The 21419-nt window shown below is 43.5% G+C and overlaps 1 protein-coding gene across 1 annotated transcript; it reads left to right on the top strand.

The window, feature by feature from the left end:
• Positions 1–1254: 1254 nt before the first annotated feature.
• On the top strand, positions 1255–16752 carry LOC124411141 (zinc finger protein 423). Its single transcript, XM_046890062.1, has 3 exons — positions 1255–1322; positions 12752–13677; positions 13759–16752. Exons 2-3 carry the CDS (start codon positions 12823–12825, stop codon positions 16336–16338), a joined length of 3435 nt encoding a protein of 1144 aa, XP_046746018.1. The 5' UTR covers positions 1255–1322; positions 12752–12822; the 3' UTR covers positions 16339–16752.
• The last annotated feature ends 4667 nt before the right edge of the window (positions 16753–21419 follow it).

The raw sequence follows: 21419 nt of genomic DNA, 5'->3' as shown, positions 1-21419 counted from the left end.
TGTAGGTGAATACATACGTACAGCTTCTACCAGCAGAGACTTGTCCGGGAGGCTAAACTAATTTGTTGGTCGTGAGGGGCAGGCAGCCGGAGGGTTAGAGCTTGGCGCTGCGCCGCGAGGGGGGCAAAACGCGTTGGGAGAGGTGCTCGAGTTTCGGGGAGAGACGGTGGCCAAATTCCAAGTGACCACCTCCCCCTCCCCCTCCTCACCCCCACCGCCGCCTACAGCCCCTACCTCGTTCTTTCTTTCCCTCCGTATTTCTGACAGCCTCGGTGCGGAGAGTAGCGGCCCGGGAAGAAGGGCGGGAAAGGGAAGGGAAAGGGAAGGGAAGGGACGGGAAGGGAAGGAAAAGAATTGTGAACTGGGGTAAAAATCTACTCGTGAGTCGCGCGAGCAGCGGGGCTGCCCGCGTCCGAATTGGGAGGAGGACGGCGATAGTTTAGAACGAACCTCGAAGTATGAGGAGGCGCGACGCTCTGTCCACCCTCCACCCGTCGCTCTCTCTCTCGCTCTTTCTCTCTCGCACCGCTTCCTACCTCCCCCCCCCCTCTCTTTCTCTCGCTCTACGTCTGCGTGTGCGCGAAGCAGAGTGGGGGGCGGTTTGATGACGGGAGAAAGTAAACAGTGATGGGTGACTCTTCCGAAACTCCCCGCGTCTTTCGAAATATGCCAGGGATGTGTACTTCCAGATTAGATTCCTGTGCCGCTGTAGACTGCGCCCCTTTAGGTCAGTCGCCGAACCGTCTGCCCCCCAAATCTAATCCCTACCCCCCCTCCTCCCGTACGCTTTGACCGTTCTTCACTTTCCTCGTTTCAGTATGTAATTATTATTCAAGCTTGCGTTTATTTATGTTTTCTATATTCTTCGATGTGCGATTTATCCCGGACAGGGTGAAGCTGTGCAGATTATTGCTACGTGACGGGTTGATCTAATAAAAAATATCTAATTTAATAAGTTTGCGAATGAACAGTTGGTTGTAAAATATCCGGAAGCAGATCGATGATTCGTAGTAAAATTTTGAGGGTACCTTTATTTGAACGAGAACAAAAAGAAACATGATATAAAAAGCTGCCCAAGACAAATTTTGACGTGAATTTGTGGAACGGTGGCGCCCCTCGCTGAGGCCATTCCTGGACTCGGAGGCTCGTGGGGGTAGTTCGTACGCCAGGCTCAGTCGCGTACGATCGGTGGGGGTTGCGGGGGCGTCGAGGGACAGGGAGGGGGAGGGGAGGTAGAATTAGTGGACGGCCTGGCGGACAATGTGGGGATACTTTCTCATATCAAGTATGGCCGCTATCGTGGCATGATGGCCAAAACAATTGTAAGTAGCCGACGCACAACTGTCACAAATTGTTATACAATTACGTATTGCAACAGAGAAAGAAATGATATTCCGTTTAGTTTTTGTTTGTTGAGAAAAAAAGAAAAAATAGTCATATGTTTGTTGGTAATTTAAAAAAATTTTTTCCCCCGATTTCACTTCTCCCTTATAGTCTTGTCACTTTTTATTTCCTCCCCTTGTTTTCGTTCAAAACCCTCAAGTATGTATTCAAACACTTTGCACACTTTAATCCCTCACCACGGAACTGATTTTACACGTGCACCCCTTCAATCTCTCACTCTGGGTTATGTTGCTCACTCCTCGCACACACACGCACGCAAACACACACACATTCACATTGACATACTGAAACACAGTGTGATTAACTCCCTCTTGATGTTCTTTTTTTGAATATAACTTTATCTACTTGCCTGCCGAAGTGTTTTTTGTGTTTTTTGGTGCATGTGGTGTTTGTTCTTATTCAATGATCATCATCGTGTGACAATCAATTACAGTTATTCGTATTTGCGACAGGTGATTTGTGTCCGTTTACAATACGAATATCCGTTCCGACGACATGTTGTAAGTTTATAAAAGAGAGAAAAACGATAATAACTAGAAATAATAATATTTAAATGTTTTAAACCGCGAAGACAATCTTATAAACTGTAGTTCTGTAAAATTATGCGTATTCAATATAAACACGGTAAACCGCGGGAAAATAAGCAAGTAATTATATAAATCAAGACAGAGAAATAATGGAAGAAACAGAAGTGCTACTGTTTATTGTTGTTGTTGAGGGTGGACGAAATTTTTATCGGACTGATAAAAAGTGGCGGTGAGTCCGTAAAACTGATTGCAATACTATGCAGTTCTTAAACAGGGATCAACTCGTTTGTGAGAGAATATGATAAATTGTAAACAAATACTGTTTTGTGCTCTAAAATACGCGTGCCTGGCTATAGAAACAAGAAGATACGAAAAGTGGAGAAACGTTTTATTATGCCTACATAGGCACTGATTCTGTTAGAATTCTGTAGACGCTTGATAGTAAATCATCGGTGTATTGTTTCGGTGACGCAATTATATATTGCCCGGTAGTTTGTTCATTCAACTTTTTGAATGTAATGGAAAACCCCTCAAGCCGAAAGTGGTAGATGAATGTGAATTTTGTAAATTTCGAAGCAGGTGGCGAGTAACGAGCGATCAAAAAAACTTGAACACAGAAAATACAATTTATACTATGAAGCGTCAAGTAGAGAACTAAAAAACCAGGGCATAGCTTTGTGGGAAATAATTTCTTTCATTCTGATCAGAGGAAAAAGTAATTGACACACCAGTCTGTATAAAACGGGTGTGTCCATCTATCGATGCGGTTTTTTCTGTCGCTCGATTTGCACGTCGGCGTCGAGCTATCAGTAACTGTCGAACGCAAAGGATTTCCAAATTTATTTGCTTATTTAACTCAATCGTTATCATACATTCCCCGTATTCAGACAGTAAAAATTTTTAGAGACAAGTTGAATCAGCGAAAGCATTGTGCAGTTTCAGGGTGGCTTCGATTTTTGAAAGAATTCAGACATTGCGATAAAATAAATATCATCGTTACGCGTAAGCCGCACTTGGTCTATCCGAAGCATTGATAATAACGGTTCGATTGAATCGGTTTGGTCGTTGAAAGCCGCGCGGTAACCGAAGTGCTGGCTTTTAATCGTTACGAAATAGCGGTGCTCTTGTTATTGATATTATTGTTAGTGTTGAGAGAAAAGTAGACGCAAGTCTGCTGCGACGCCGCCTCTTCCCCGATGCGTTTCCCAAGCCAGACTGTGTGTTCCCTGCTGATCGTCGAGGGCGTCCGCGTCCGTCCCGCCACTGGACGTCTTTTGCATGTGAACGCGACACGTGGGTTCATCTGACGCCGCGCCGTGCGCAGATCACGCCAAAACACCCCTTATTTGCCGGCCCGATCCTCAACCTCGTTCGCGCACCTGATGTAAACACTCCTCGTTGTCTGCACACCTATAACTGCACGACTCAACCATACACGTTCAGCTGTTTCAACTTCCGGACGCTTAAGAGTGTCTCTGCAGGTCCAACTTGTCCATTAACAGTATAAGCCCCGATTTTCCCGTACAGCGCTTACCTTCAGCGGATAAGTGCGCAATCGATTTTTAAACATGTTGCGAGATGAACGGAAACAGAGAAAACACAAACAAGTCATACAAGCGTTGTTTAGTTCGTTCTGAGCAAAAACGTTGTCGTTACGTGCAAAAACGTTGTACGCATAGATTGCTCTGATTATTACATCGATAACAATTAATTCGATCCAAGTTCGACGATGTGACTGTATTTACAATACACGGTTTATTTTCGGTGTATTAATAAGCCGAGTTTTTTCCATTCTCTGTCTTTCTTGCTCTCGCTCTCTCTCTCCCTCTCGCTTTCTCCCTCTTCCTCTCCAGTAACGAACGAAATTAATTTGGTAACGATTTTCCGAGAAAGAAGGAAAATAAAATTGGGGCGAGAGAATTGAGGGGGAGGGGGAGAGGGGATGACCAACTGGGAATGCTTTTATAGAAGGGCGTGGCGTGCGGTGCGACTGGCTTTTATTTTTACTTTTCATTTTCACAAATTTTTTTCGCGCTATCACTTTTTTCTCTCTCTCTCCATTCTGTCTTCCATTGCAGAATCTACCGGCATTAGACCCCCATCTTTCTTATCCTTTACCCAAACGCACTTTAATCAACGCTTGCTGTCGTCAACTCAGTATCTCAAATCATATCCATGAACCAATGCAGGCGTCCTGTACGTTAAGATTTTTTTAAGGGCTTTAATTGAGCAATAAGAAAAAAAAACGAGATAGCATTTGCAATGATCTGTAAAACGTGAATATATGCATATGAGTACAGAAATCATGTATCGTATATACCTGGGAGGGGGGAGAAAAAGATTCGATTAAACGTAATATTACAATTAACAAAAGTCCCGAAAATCAAGATTTGAAATTTGTCAAAGTAGTGTGAAATTAATCGACGAGTGACGTCACTTCCGGCATTCCGCACCCACGGACCCCTGTTTGCGGATACGCCTGAACATTATATCGAGAAGAAATATATATCTGTATAAATATATATATATATATATATATATATATATATATATATATGCATATATGTATTTACGCACATAACACATATACGAATGTATATGTGTATCGATGTAGGTATAATATATCCTGGTTGCGAATGAGGGCATGGAGAGGCCCAGGACGGTCGCCGTGGTCGTCACCACCACATGCAATATCAGTCGGTCAATCTGATTGTCCGTTCGTTCCCGATCCGAATTTTACCCGCGGAGGGAAATGGTGGGGTGGGGGGGTGTGGGGGGTGGGTTTCATTTCGCGTTGCTATAGTTTCAAATATAGTGTGGGTGGTATGTAAGGTTTGGAGTGGCTCGCGAGGGTCGCGGTATATAGGAGATCTAGGCTTCCGGCGAAGGGCGCGGAAGGGGCCGGAGGTTCGGTTGAGGCGGCATGGCAGGAGGAAAGGAGGGAGGACTGGGAGGAGGGGTGGGAGTGGGTGAAAACCGAGGGGACTTTTTGGAGCGGAGCGGAGGGAGGCGACGGAGGTTTACAGGGCTGGCATGACGATATTTGTCTTGTTTACGGGAAGACGAATGCGCGTGTGCCGGGCGCCGAAGTGCGTCCAGCACCGATCAATAGGCCTCACAGCCTAAACTCCACATGGCCCTATACTACACAGCAGCACAATCGGACAGTTTCAGGCTTTACAATTTTTATTGCATTACCCACCACCCGTTTCTTCCGGCTCCTTCGCTCGCCCTTTTCACGTGTCATCTTCCTCCTCTTGGCTCTCGGCTTCTATCTATAACCTGCTCATCCGACGTCGGAAATCTATTTCCGTTTTTTTCTTTTCTCGTGTTTTCTTACTACCGAAAGACCTGCGGCATTAACCGAAGAGAATTCACTGCAAGCGTTGGAATTGTCCAACGGTTATAACCGCGTTTTCATCCCCGCTAGTAAGAAAGACAGGAGAGGTTTAAGTAGTAATTTGTAGTTGGGTTGGGATAAGATTGGATAGGTTAGGTTGGGCAAAGGTTACCTTGGATTAGTTTGCGGTAGGTCGGAACGTTGCTCTATTGGTACACTTGCTTATTGACACATTTCTCTTCTCTTATTTAAAATATAACCTATGATATCGTATGTCTCTTTTAACGTGACTGGTCGCGCATTGAAATTGATTTAAACAGACAGTGAACAGGGAGGCATTAAAGGCGGGCGGAATCGATACATTCGACACAACTGTTGTCCAGGCGGTGATGTCCAGGTTTAATAAAAGAGGGCTACATGCCAGTCTATACCTGTAACTTTAGCCAGTCAGAAAATTAATCCTATGACATTAGAATTAAATATTGATTGAACCTCATCCACCCTCTAAAATGCCGATGTTCTATCGCCAGAATTCTCTTTTAATGTTTATCGACTGTTCGAAGGTGGTCTACAAAATTCAAGGCACCAGCCAGTTAGTAAAAATGTAATAGAACGCGTCGACGGTATCCAATTTTGGCGTCTGTTCCGCTCTTTATAATACAATAGGTTATACATATGTTATTACTCATACATCGCGCTTGCGAAAGTTTCGCGCCTTTTCTATCTAACCTCTTCTGATAAGATATTCATCTCCAACGATTCCATTAACTTGACATCGTTCACTGCTCGACAAAACCTCCCGCTGAACTGCAATGTTATGAAATCATTGGCCAACTACATAGCGTCGCTATTCTCTTTCGGAAATATGTATACGATTTCGCCTCCGCCATCGACTCTCTCTATATATATATATATATACAGTTTGCTATATATCGCGGGCATGTGGTACCCCGTCTTTTTGCAACCGTTTTTCGACCGCTTCGTGGGCGTATCGTGCCTCGGAAAAATGTGAAGCATGAAAGTTCGCCCCGATGCGGAGGAGTGGCCGTCTACAGAGTTTAAACAACTCAAAGTTTCGTGCCGTCAAGTTTTGGCACGTGAGCTCGACTTCCTCCACTGGTTAATAATTTCGCATGCAAGCGGGACATTCTGCGATACTTGAACAAGTAGGTACCGTGGACGGCCACGACGAATAAACATAGAACCCGCGGCTCCAGCGACGTAAGGACCGTTGGATTATAATCACTTCCGGTTGCTCGCTATCAGATCTGCAATATAATTGAAGACCTTAGGTACCCCGACAGCCAACCATTCGGTCAACTATTGATATATTATACTTACTAGATGTCAGTGGCATTATCTGCACACGTGTGTGACGTTAATTCAACTTATATATATTTTTCAGCGTCCAATTGATCCGAAATAAATTGTGCGTAACCGTGTTTTATTGAGTTTTGAGTGGACAGGTTAAACTACACGTGATTAGAGGATGACGTTATCGGCGTTGATGGTTTACTGTATACGAGATACTTGATTAGAACGATCACTTACGCTTTCCAATTAGGTACGTAAATACAATTCACAGCCAATTTAGTAGTTCATTAATAACTTTAACCTTTTCTAGAGTGCCGAAACTGACTATACGGCAATTGTTGACATGCTTAAGGTTTTTGTAGACTTTATTTGTCACGTGCTTGTGAAATATTGCCTCGGTAACCGTTTTACCGTTTTTCGTAAGCATGCTGGGAACCACCCCGTGGTTTTCGTTATATTTCGATAACAACGAGGAAATCTGACAATGAAATTCGTTAACGAAAATCAGCAAATGACGCCAATTTCATGTCTTGGTCCACAGTTCGCCGCACGTCCAACCAGAGAACTCGGGCTTATACGCGATGACAATTATATTATGTGTATATAAGCGTCAATTTGAAGGAAATGGAGGGACGACCAAAATCCAACCTCGTCAAATGTCTCTCCATAATTCTCCGCCTCATTTTTCTCCTTGACTACCGAAACGTATCCGGATATGCAGACATTTGGAAGTTATAGGCTACAGAATTTACGAATACCTGATAAAAATTCAACAAATCTGTTGACAATTTTTTTTATCACTCACCTTTGAACAGACCGCGATACAATAACACTTTATGTATCACGTGGCTGGTATTAAATTATTTATTACTATAATCCGGTGAAATGTCAACTATGCCGGAAGACGAAATATTATAACTGCGCGTACTATTCCAGTCAAAGTCGAACTTCCAATCTTATTACACAAGTCTCTAAGCATGATAGCTGTGAATTAAGTGGATTTCAAAATGCGAAAGTCCACTTTTTTTCCATTCTAGTCGAGAGTTACCGCAACTTCTTTTAATTACCCTGGTGAAAATTTCTACAAATACAAATTATCACTGAAATTTCAACATCTCGTATTATTTCTTTAAAAAAATTGTCAATATGCATAGTTTTTCATAAAAAATTGTCAATTTTCTTTCGAAATTGTATCATCTCGTACATCTTTTACTTGAAAAATACAAAATTTCTATGAGAAGAAATTACGCATAATCAAAATTTTGTACGTAAATTTTCAACTGTCATAATATTTTACGCAATCAAACCAAAATCACTTCTCTTTGTTTTGAAGTGACGATGATTCCATGTATGACCCTACATTGTACCGACTGTTGAGTAGAATATTCCGTGCCTACGTCGCTCGCGTGAACCAAGGTGTATGGATAAAGAAAAATCTATAAAAAGCTTGCAAGGCACTCAACGTCGGTAACTTGTCATCTAGCTGTCAAATTGAGGTACGGCGTACTGTGTCTCTTGTCCCCCGTCCGTCCATCGCTCGGCGGGTGCAAAGAAGCGCGCGAGCAGCGGGCGGGTGGATGTATAAGGAAGGGGGGGGGGGGGGGGGGGGGGGGGGATGTCGGTACATACGTATAATACACACGGGGTCGAGGTATGGAATATGGGGGCGGTGGGAGGGGGGTGGGTGGTACAAATAATAAGGTCGGGGGTGGGATACGGACACGCATTATATCGTAAATCTACGGAATTACGAACTTTCAGGCGGAGCTCGTTCGACGTTTTCATTTCATTTGCCGGGTCTTTCTCCTCTTTTGTTTCCCTCGCGTTCCGTGAGGGGGGAATGTTCCCGGCGAGTTCCCGGTTTTCCTTATACGTGTGTAAGGGCGATACAGAGTAGACGCCTCACCCTCGGGACTCCCCCTCGGCCCTTCGACGCCGCCACCTTCGGCAACCTCCTCCTACACGCCTGGTCGAGTCGTCGTATATAATATCGAGGCAGCGGTATTTTGTTATGAAGGTCTACAACGACAAGAGCCCCGGGCTATCGCTGGATGGGCGAAAGAAACGGAAAAATGGGAAATAGCGGGGCGAAAGACGGAATATGGGTGGAGGGGGGGGGGGGGGGGATGTTTGTTGAAATAATGGCCGACTCGGCCTCTGATAATTAGGACGAATCGATAACGGTTCAAGCTGAGTCATAATAACTCTTATTGTAGATTTCGATGTTTGTATGTCCTCATATAGGAACGATTGTCAGAGATTTCGCTGCTGAGATCTCGTGACATGACGTTCTTACATTCGACTGGTCGACATTAAAATTCTGTACATGAATACCGAAGGAAACTCGAATTTATATACTCCGGTGAAACTTGTCCTTGAGCAGTTGGTGCAGTTAAATGATTCTAAAAAGCGTGAGGAGCTGTAGGTTAGGTCGGTCAAGTCCGTCGAATCGTTCTCGATATTTTTTTGTTGTTCCACATAAACGTTCGCGGGCATGTTGAAATGAGAAAAGACCGATGTGTCCACCGTAGAGCGGCGTGAAATTCTTGAGCTTGTTGCGGTGTTGTTTTTGTGTTAGCAAATCGCCTGGCAACATATTGTACACATCCAACAATAGGGGGCCATCGAAAGGTGTGAAAGAGAGACGTACGTACGAAATAGGGAAAAACGCGTTCAAAGAGAGACGGAAACGGGGAGAATTGTAGTTTCGAGGACGACTGCAACTTGTTTGTCAAATTTACCCTTTTATCGCATAGCGATTCCCTCCCTTTGGTTCCACCCCACAGAACCCTCTATTCGGCATTCTATCCGCTATTATTAAGCGCATTGCATTCTTCGCATTTTGGGAAAAGCTTGAGCATACGGGCTTGTTTACGAATATTTTTCGGAAAAATCTGTCGCCCGTTGCGTAAGCCGACGTGCAACAGATACTGGCGCACCTGGTAGGGTGGAGATCAGTGCATGTGCCCCTATAACGCGAGTGGCGTCAGAATTACACTTAATTTATGAGTAATATAATGTGTATAAGCAACCGGGTGAATTGTGTTTCATGGAGAAAAGCCCAATATGCAATAAAAAAAAGAAATCTAAATTCTGATATAAATAATAATCGATGACTTATGCACGTGGGTACAGAAGATCGCCAAAGAAGCAAATTTTGGCTCAATTTGTTTAAGTTGCCATTTACGGCCGAAAAATTGATGTTCAGTTTTTTTGCATTTTTATAACCTTATGTCAATTTTGGCCTGAAAATAAATTTTTGTTTTTGTTGAGTATTTTTCGCACATTGTCACCGGATCTTGCCCAAATGTTCACCGGAAAGTGAGATACGCTAAATCTTATGCCGAAGTTCAGCTCATTTATTGTCATAATTCTTAAAAATGATACATTTTCTCCAAAAATCAAGCTATTGAAAAAGTTCTATGACAACTTGTGGGCATTTGCAAGTGGATTATACCAAACAAATCCGTATACTGTGTGATAAATATGAAGTGAGAAACTTTGCGCGCAATAAATTTTCACCTTTTAAGGATCTAATGAGGCGAATTTATTCTCGAAGTTGTAAGAAATGCATACTTAAAACCTCTAAAATCTTTTAAACTTTTCCTGGATGAAAAAAAAATTAACCAAACTACCCAGGAATATCCTGAAATTTATGTAAATGCCTGCAGTTAAGCATTCGAGTTTAATAGGAGAATATAATAATTTCGCAATATCGCGCTCATGCGCCATAGGGATGGAAATCAGTCCGAGAATCTATCACGGAACTGCAGCATGCAGGGAAAACGCATAATGATGGCCGAGTGGTGGGGCCGTGGGGGCTCGGCGGAAAATTGGGGATCGGGGCCCTTATTTCGGTATTGGGAGGGGGGAGTTGATGAATTCTACAATACCGGAAACCTTGGCAAGGCGTTACTGGATTCATAACCAGCCAGCCAACCAGCCATCGAACTTGGCACATACATGGTTCAAGCATGGCTCGCACGTGACAGACTACCTGGCACGGTGACCTTTCGCACGCAACTTCCACTCCATAGTTGGAAGTATATTGTATTTGACACCGGGTTTCGGGGATGCGAAGGCTATCGAAGAAGATGCGTACTTAAAGTTAACGACGACCGTCAAAGCGGGGAAAAGTCAAACGTGCGGGTGACGAAACAATTCCGGTACTTGGGAACAGTACAATGTTTCCTGCTATGAAGATCGTGAGGTTTAGTCAAACGTCTTGTGTTCTGTTTCATAGTTTTTGTGCGAAGTGGTGCCAGTTATTGTGATTCTCCGCTTGTGAAGCAGCGCGGCACGCTTTATGAAGTGTCAATATTTTATTCCTGTCATGAGAGAACTCATTTATCCACGTGTCAACTATACCCCTCAAATGACACTGACAAATTTTCTCGATGCGATCACGTTCGTTTCCACCACTGATTTGCACCCATGACGCATTCAGTTATACTGGCACTTTGTACAAATTACGGTAACAGAGAAATATAAAGGAGGAAACTTTTTCGTTATACCGTAAGTTTTATTCACCCATTTTTCGCTACCCCGTGTCACATAATTATCAAGGTTTCGTGATTTAAAAAAAGAAATCTGCTTCCATATTTAGTTATAAGTCGTTTCGAATTTTATTCTTGCAAGCTTATCGTTCATTAACAATTTGATTTAGTTTCCGATATAAATTCTTGCTGCCAATAACATGAATCAATGTCGACTGTATTCCCCGAAATATCACAGCCACAGTAACGGCTAATCTTTGTTGTCAACTTTCTTGATTTTCCGTTTGACGCTAACGAGGTTGACAGTCGGACATTTTTCACGCTCTAACGAGGGATCTTGGTTTTGACAATCGGAGTGCAGGTTTGTTTACACCGAAACTGGTATCGTCGCTTCGGAGATTTTTCATATGACGATAATTGTCAATCAATTCAGCAAACAAACAGTGATGCGAAATAATTTTTTCGAACCAATTGATGTGGTGTACGAAAATGTCTATGACAGTACAGTCTTATCACGGTACGATTATTCCTTCGACGTATCAGCAGTGGGTATTACTATTACTCTTTGGGCCTTAACAGACATCCAGTCGCAAAGTGCTAAGCATATTAAAATTAGGGTACAGAAGCTGGCTAACTTGTCACTGCTTCTTCGAAGTCATAGAAAAATTCTCTGAATAGCTGTTGCATTTGTCATTCACTTACAGTATGACATATGGAAATGCATATGATAAAACTTTCAAACTTACCTGAATGGTATTTATGACCAATTACTATTGTATGAATATCATCCAGAAGGATATGAGATGGCTCATGTGTGCTCATCGGGCATGTGTGTGGGAATTTCTAGTTTAATCCCGCGAAACGAATAAAATTCCTCCGCCAATGCAGCAAAGTGCGGGTAGTGTTTATCTGTATGACAGGGCGTATATGTATACATATACATACATATGAGTCATGTGTCGTTTCGCCTCCCCCAAGCTTCATTTTCACCGTCCTGTCTACCGCCTTTGCTTTTCTGCTTCGCCCTTTTCGGATGAAATACTTGTTAAGGTCCCTTTGTGGGCGGGTATGTGCCGAAAACCTTCGCACACCGGCTCAAATCATCATAAGATTCTGAATGAAGGTTTGCCGGGAGAGGCCAAGTTCCCTTTCCGATCTCGTTCCGACCTCGGGCCTTTCAAGATCTTGATAGAAATTTCTATCAACATCAACGTGAGAAATATTTTCCCCGCGGTAAAGTGGTTATTGCAGACACAGGCACATCAATTGACCGACTTATCGTCGGCAGTCCGCGGACGCGATGCTGTTGCAATAATTTAGCAACGGACACGCTTCGACAATGCTTCGTTAGACGGTGGCTTTCCCGAATCGCGTGACAAAGTAAAAGTGCAGGGACTGAGGTATAATTTAGAGGGCTATCGGCTGACTCATCATTCCCGACCGAATCACCCGTCACCCCTGACAGAAAATCGCGATATTTGTGACGTCAGGTGCCAATTAAGAAACGACATGTGCAACCGCATTCGAAACATGAAAAAGAACCCAAAGTATGTGGTCAGCTATCTCACGATTCCTGTTCTAGACTTGTGAGATTTGTAGACGACTTGTATCGTTTCAGGTGAATTACACCGATCGTTGATAATGTCACGACGTTTGTTTTTGACTTGCAGACTGAGGGTATTTGAAGGCCATCAGGGCCTCGCGTGAAAAGCAGGTGCGAGGGCGGCGTAGCAACACGGGAATGGCGTCGACGATGGCTCGAGGCCTTATACTTCCGGAATCCGGTGACGCGGACAGCGATGGATCAAGCGGCGAAGAGAGAGATACGTTGAAGCGGCCTCACGGCGACGCCGACTCGGCTGGTGCGAAGAAACGGCGCAAGCAGTCGACGCCGGTTCGATTTCCAGCAACGTTGATCACCGATGATCGGGAAGAGGAGTCGGAGGAGGAGGGTGCTGCGGAAGACAGCGAAGGTAAGCCAACGGTCGACCGGATCCATCAGACGTCAAAGGACGAAAACTTGAATAACGAATTCCGCTGCCAATATTGTAGTCAATTGTTTGATAGTAAACAAATGCTTAATCATCACTTGAACAGTAAACATAACCTCTCCACTTTTTCGTGGCAGAATACGCAGCGTTCGCCGGTTCACTCGCATATTGAAATAAAGCAGGAATCTAATACACATCGGGAACAGCCTGAAAGTCCTGTAAATCTGTCCGGAATCGGTATAAAAAATTTCGCAGCAACGTGGTTGTCGGGTCACGTTCAGTCGCAGCCACACCAGATTCAGTTGCAATCCCAAACCGACGATTGGCTACCTCCGGGTTCAACCGGCTCCTTGTCCTCGATATCCAATCACCTCCAAGCTTTACCTTTCCCCGGTGCATTGGCCCAGTATCTTCCATTGCCAAACTTCTCCTTAACCGATGCGAGCCAGGTTCCTAATAGACCGCCAATAGGACCTGCGCCTGTCAGGATATTTAATCCCGACGCTTACTGCGACCTCTGCAACAAAGAATTTTGCAACAAGTATTTCTTGAAAACACACAAAGCCAACAAGCACGGGATCTACGTCGACACTCCGGGGCAAACGGTTGGCGAGACGGGCTTCACCGGAACCTCGTACGCGGGTTCCTTTCTGTCCACAGGGATGAAAATCGATCAGCAGTCGCAGCCGCAGCTCAAACTGGAATCACCAACCGTTTCGATACCTCCGACGCAAGCTGTTCTGCAAGCACCACCGAGCTTAAACGCGGTCTGCGAAATCTGCCAGAAGAAATTCAAGAATGAGGATTCTGTGAGGAAACACAAGCAAAAGGTGCATAACAGTGACGGGACCGATGGGGGTGACGTGCAAATGCTTCCCCCGCAAACTGTCGAAGATGAGAAGGAAACTTCGCATCACAGCTTGAGCCCGGGTGCAATGGAAGGACTCTTCAAGCAGGAGTTTGGAGTTGAACAGGAGGACACGACCTTCATGCCAGCGCCGAGGCATCTCTCTCCGCAGTCGGTACAACAGGCCAAGGATTCCGGCTTCAACGCCGACCGCCTCAAGAGACTGGGTGTTATAAATCCTGAGGCTTTTTGCGAGGTGTGCTGCAAGGAATACTGCAACAAGTACTTTCTACGTACACACAAAATGAAGAGACACGGCATTGTCGTTCAAGACAATGACAAATCGCCGAGCAATCCTGGAGCTGCTGCGACGTGGCATCACGTGCAGACCAGCCCATTGAATCTCATCGTAGGTGAAACCAGCGGCAACAGTTCAGAATCCGGCGACCGTTCTGGCGAAGATTACGAGTGCAAACCGTGCGGAATTCGCTTTCAGACGATAGGATTGCATCAGGCACATCGTCAGAAGATGCACGATTCCGAGGAGCAGGGTTCGCCGAAGAACGACAACGATGCAGACACGACGGACCAAAAGGCTGATTCCATAAGCGAAGATCTTCGAAAGCTTCAAACTATGATACTGCAATTGAATGGTTTGGAGTTTGGCCGAAGCGCACCGTGTCCGATTTGTGGAAAGGATTACGACAGCAGACAAGCTCTGAGGAACCACATGGCGATGGAACACGACGCCATAGTCGACGAGACGGTTTCGTCGCCTTTGCCAGGCACTGAGAAGTCACCGACACCGAACAGCAGCACCCCCTTGAACAGCACATTGTGCGAGAAAGAATTCCCCAGTCAAGAAGCACTGCGAAAACACATTTCCGAAGATCATCAACCTTCGACGTCAACCTCGGTGTCATTGCCGAGCGTGTTGCCGACCACTTCGGCGACGATGACGTCGACGACGCCAACGACTCAAGCTCCAGAACGCAGGGCTCCGGTTTTGATAATGCCGACATCAAGCTACTGCGAGATATGTAACAAGGAACTCTGCAACAAATACTTCATGAAGACACACATGCACCGGATGCACGGCATCGAGATAGAGAACGGAGCCCAGATCGGCGGCGTAATATGCAATATATGCAACAAGGAACTTTGCAGCAAGTATTTCCTCCGTGTTCACAAGCACAACACTCACGGCATCATCGAGGAAGGCATGCCATCGACGAGCAACTCCTCGAAGCAGGCGGACAACGACACGACCAACAACGAAGACCCAGCCCTGAAGCCGGAGCAAGTCGGAGACTTGAGTCATCGTTACTTCACTCACTTCACCGAGGTCTGTCCAATTTGCAGCAGGAGATTCAGAAGCACCAAGTGGCTGAAGGCACATCTGCTCAGCGATCACGGGAAGGCGGGAATCGAAAAGTGGCGAGAATTAGAGCAGCAGTATCAGTCGGGTCCTCGTGGCGGAAGGACACCGGGACCGTCGAGAGTCTCGCATCCAAATCCAAGCCTGAAGATACCCAACGGTATAGACTTGGCGCAGCACATGAAGACGGGGGACTACAGTGGGTTGGGAAATCAGGTCTTATCGACTCTCTTCGGGTCGACCGAAGACCAGCCGCTGAAGAGTTATCGGTGCTCGTACTGCACCTTCACGACGCCGGTCCTCGCCTTCCTCTTCGTCCACGAAAGATCGCACACGAGTCCTCAGAGCGGGACCAGCATCGAAGGCGAGCAAACGCTGCAGTGTCCCGTATGTCTGCAGGGTTTTCCTCAGCCCGAATTGCTCCAGCATCACTTACTCACTCAGCACCAATTCTCGGGACTAATTCCATCCTTTCAACCCCACTTATTCAGCAATTCAAGGCCCGAATCGTCCTCCGAAAAAGACAGTGAGTCCAAAGACCGCACCGACCTGGATTCCAAGGACGATTCGAAGCAGGCGAGTCCTCACGCCTCGGTCGGTCTTTCTTCGAACGGTCTTCCGAAGGGTCAAAGACCGGAGGACGCTACCGCGGTACAAGTCACGCCTCAGGGGGCTTACAAGTGCGCTCAGTGTGGCTACGCGACAGCGAATTTGAACAGGATCAAAAAACACATAAGAAAAGACCACCGAACGGTAACCGCCGACCAATCGGAAAGCGTGATTGGCGAGTTGACGCGCACCTTGAGAGACGTTGCGAGCAAGCAAAAGATCCCGGCCAGCTATGCAATGCCGCAAGACACAAATTCCAACCCCGAGAAGACCGTGATGCAACCGTTTCTCATAGAAGAATGCGAAGCTGTCCATGGTACCTCGGATACAGCCAGCTCGGAGAAGAAATTCGGTCCCGCGCTTGTCTACCTGCCAGTTAGGACGCGCATAAGCGCGCCGTTGACGCTGTCCTTCAACCTTAGCCCTGCCTGAAATCAAACCACAGTTCCTAATCACAATATTTTCATAGTAAGTTTGCAACTCGATCTGCGTCTGATTGCGAGTAATAAAATTTAAAAAAAAACAAACAAACAAATGAATACCGAAGGAAAATATGAGTCTTCGAGGTTTCTTTGAATGCTGCGTAGGTACATACATGTGTACTTTGTGTACGGCGAGCGAACCGCAACCCACTGCGAAACGTATACATATATATTATTCGCGACAAACATATTTTTTTAATGAAAGATAAGAAAAAAACAAAGACAAAGACTTTTATATGCACCTGTGATTTTGAGTTCCTTTATAATTCGTATGTACTTATTAATTCTTCGAGGCAAAAACTATTGCGTGACAGATATGATATAGTATACTTAATACACCATGCCTAGGGCGGTGTAGGCTGTAGAGAAACGGAGAAGAGTTTGTTACATCGAATAGCGATTGTGGGGGACGCTTTGCGACGGCAGTTGATCGTTTTGGTTTGAATTCATATTAAAAACGTACGGAGCGCTTAGAAACCACGTTGTTATAGGTATATTATAATCGTGATGTTATATTGTAAATATTAATTATTAATAATTAATATGTAAATGGGTGATTAACAAAGTTCCTATTCTAAGCGCGACGGACTACCACGGCGTGTTTCAACTGTTTTGCAAATTTCTTCAATCTTCCCAGTTCAGGGAGAAGGGAGAGAGTGAACGAAAGAAAGAAACTAAATTAATAAAAATAATAATAATAATGCTCGTGAATAAAGCCCCGGAAAAGGGTTCGCACGCTTTTATGTTCCTTGCGATGTTGTACCTCGTGTCGTATTTGGCTTAATTTTTTATCGCTCAACGTAAACAGGACGTGCGAGTCTACGGAATCGCGACCAATAAAATCTCAAGCTAAGTCCGAGAGAATTTCACAATTACCACGATTGCTGTAACTATTATTATTATTGTTTTTATTATCATCATTATTTACTTGTGGAATTTTCAGTCAAAACTTTTCATATATGTAGAGAGGTGAAACAGAGTCAGGAGGAAAAGATTCGCGAATATGCGGTTATTTATCTATATCTATATCAATACAAATATAGGTACTCCGAAACGCCAGAGGAATATATACATGTACACATATTTGTATTATAGATATAATATCAATGTGCAAATTGCGTGCAGGATTGTAGCAAAGGGATATTTAGAGTTGACGAGTTTCTGCTATAAATGGGATATGCAAGATAGACAAGTGAGAACGGTGGAAGAGCAGAACTTTGCTACTCGTTGAATCAACTTTCACATTTATTATACCAAGTAGCATATTTGTCATTGACGTAAAGCGGATGATTATTTTTCGAACCTAATTCTCAAAACTAAGTAGTCTTTATAACAACATTTGAGGAGTGAGAATAATTGATTGGAGGGCGTCATCGACACTCGGAAAGATATTCTTTGAAAATTTATGAAAATTCACTTCCCGAAATGCAGTAACTTGGACTGTGTGACGTGTTGACTGTTGATGGGTGGGGCTCGATAACTTACAAGAAAGTGGCTTCAGCGAGTTCTCAAATTACACCTTCGTATTTCACTTGCCAGTAGAACGCATCTGTCTGGATGAATTTTATTAACTCGATATTTAATCCAGCCTCGCCCCAGAGAATATATAAATATAACTGGTACGTATGTGTATTCTGTAAATACTCAATACGGTACGTAGTATAATACAGAGTACGTCAGAAATTCCAGAAAGATATTCATACCACGATTCCTAATACTGCTATTATTATTATTATTATTATTACTATTACTATTACTATTATTATTATTATTATTATTGATACTAATACTACTACTACTACTACTACAGCTGCTATTCTTATCATTATTAACGTCTATCGAATCACGAGCTACTCGATTAATGATTAAATAACAAAATAACAAATAAATAAAACGCAACTCAGGGTGAACACAGTATAACTCGCAACTAAAAGTACAATCATATACACAGCCAACAAGATGATTACCAAAATAAAAATTTAACTAAAAATGAAACAAAAAACTTTACAAAAACTAAATAAAACTAAAAATATAAAATGAAACTGAATATACATATAGGTAGTTTAAATATAGTACATAAATATATAATCTTCTTCTTTTCTATATACGATAGTCTATTACGATATATCTACCTACCGTTATATGTATACCGTACTTTGGAAATCAACCGGCATATTATATGCCCGGAAAATCATATACGTATAAGTATTTTTTTTTTAGTAAACTCGATAAAGCGACAGCAGACCTCCAGTGGCTTTACGATAGCTACACTTTTTGACTCATTTTCTTGTTTCCCTCGTATAAAAGTACAAGCAGCGACCTCCGCAAAATAATAATGATAACCAAACCGAAATCTAGTCGGGTTATTATACCTATAAGATCGTACTCTAGTCTTTATAACGCGAGGAAAAACAATATATATATATACATATATACATATATATTATATATGTATATGATATATATATATATATATATACATATACATACAATATAAATAAATTTAAGAAGATCATTGTGACCTCGGAGGGCATCAGAAACATATAGTTCCTTAAAAAAGCTGTTCATACTCGTGCCTTGCAGCTTTTGAAACTGAAATCAAAATTTTAGTAGGCGAAAAGAGATTATACCTATATAATTAAATGGAAGTCGAAACAGAAGCAGAAACATTTAATAACGCGATAATAATAATAATTAATTTAAAAAAGCAAAAATATCTATTGAAAACAACATTAACCTGAAAAATTAGACACTGAATAGAGATGAGAGATAATTTAATAAAGACGGAATTATAAACAAATAAAATATCATTGACGAAACAGTGAGCACGATAGCAAAAAGTAATACCAAAGCTATATGAAGGAAGTCAAAACACAAGACCCATCGTTGTTCGCATAGTGCTGGACTTTGATAAAAAAAAATTCGTCACACCCTTTTGTCACTGACAGTAGTGTGCGAACGAGAAGAAAACAGGCTTCCCCTCCCACCTTGTTGAGAATCTGAATTGAGGGAAACAGTCGAGATGCGGAGTTTAAAGGGAAAAGAAAACATGAATCGTCCCAGCCGTAGAAAATAGTACATTGTGTATAAAGGGCGGAAAGTGAGCAGTTGCCGCGAGTGCGAATTTGAGGAGGCCAAGGGGACCCGAAGTTCCCGAAGGCGAGCTGAGGTGTGCGGAAAATTGCACGATCCTCGTCAATCACCTTCCGCCCGTGGTGCATAGGTACTTTTTGTCCACAACCTGCATCGAAAGTTTACCTTTGAGTGCGAGATCGTCCCTTAACCCTTTCAGTCACAGCGGAATGCTCAGCGTCACACCTCCAAAAACTTCCCCATCCTAGCCGTATCGCAATTTATTTAGAACTTCAAATGATCCTTGTTACTTCACTTGACCTCAAAAACCCTCGAGTAACAAGTGTCGGCCAAAAACATCGAATTTTTACAGTTTTTTTTCGATAATACATACGCCATATTGGATCCGCTATCTTGGATTTAGAAATGATCAGATTCTGACTTCAGATTCGTAATCAGTAACCTAAAAAACTCACGTGTAACAAAATAGAGATCAAAATATTGAGTTGAAAAACGTGTGACTGAAAGGATTAACATTCGGAGAACTAGGCGCAAAAACATACTTTGCGTCCACATATTCGTTTTTCGGCGGAAAAAAGGCACTTTGCGCCCACTTTAGATGCACAAAGAGGCAAACTTTCGTTGCAGGCTGGATTAAAACAAAGTTTCCATTCTCGATTAATAAATCAATAACCGCTTATATATAGACGATTGAATAATTCATTGTTTCAATTTCACCGAGAGATCCGTGGAAAAGGGAGCAAACCCACAACTCGCGCGCAATTATACCCTGCAGGCGAAACTTGGATAGCTACCCGCTTATTTCATCGCTGCATGTCATTTTATGACGTATAATCGCGCGTCTGCACTGCAGGGCACGCAACCCTCGTCGTGTCGTATGGGTGGCTACGCGTGCACGCACCTTGTAGTTAGTTGAGCCCTGGACGAACGACATACGGAACGCGGCGTGACGCGACCACTGAAATATAATAACATTGGAACGATCACTGCGGTGGTGAGGGTTCCGGAGAAAGAGAGAGAAGAGAGCATGCTAAGGAAGTGTTGTCTCTTCCTATCAGCTATTGTGTATGCACGGGAGAGTCTAAACAAAAATCTAATGTCACTCATTTACAAAACAAAATGCCTGCGAAAGTGAGACTGATCTTTGGTGTACAAGCTTTTAGAGAGACTGTACCGATGCAAGAGACAACACTTCACCTCCGAGTGGTCTCTACTCCGGACATCCAGCCGCTGCTGTGTTGCCACTCTGGTGATTGAGAATGTAGCAGCTCTATTAGAAAGAATCGACTAAATAGGTATTACAATATACGGAATAGAATTCAAGTATTGTGAGGTTATGTTTTTGGCCGCCAGGTGGTGCTTTCATTGTTTACACACTTGCTAGTAAGGCAGGTCACTGGTCTCTTTCGGTAGGCTCATGCGCATGCGTAGTCTACTCAAAAGTGTACGCAATACCCGAAATTCAAATTTTAATGCAAGAACTGTACCTACAAAAAAACAATTTATCGAAGACGGTTTTAGGATAAATACAGTTTTAAGACTTCAATCACTTTCGTACTAGATATTCTTGTTCATGGATTAGTATGTCTTATCGTTGATCGGGTTGAATTCACAATTTCACTTCACAAATGTAAATTCACCAAAATTTCTCTAAATGTAGGTACTGAAAAATCATAAAGTGTACTAGTGTACTAAAAACAGTTGAAATGTACTTGATAAGTATAACTGTAGCAGAAACAGCAACACTGCTACGCGGTCTGTGCACCGAGCTGAAGCCGTAATTAGAAAGAGAGAGCAACGGCTGGAGCCGGACCTCTCTGTTGCACGATTGAAAGAGTGGGGAGTAGCCGCTAGGCGGGGAGATATATTCGTATGAGTTATGTGTTTCCCCTGCCAAGTTACCGACTAGAGTGGGAGGTCCGGCTCCATCTGCTGCTC

The sequence above is a fragment of the Diprion similis genome, chromosome 10 (assembly GCF_021155765.1).
Source record: "Diprion similis isolate iyDipSimi1 chromosome 10, iyDipSimi1.1, whole genome shotgun sequence".
In the NCBI taxonomy this organism is placed as follows: domain Eukaryota; kingdom Metazoa; phylum Arthropoda; class Insecta; order Hymenoptera; family Diprionidae; genus Diprion; species Diprion similis.
This window is presented reverse-complemented; position numbering and strand designations above follow the sequence as displayed.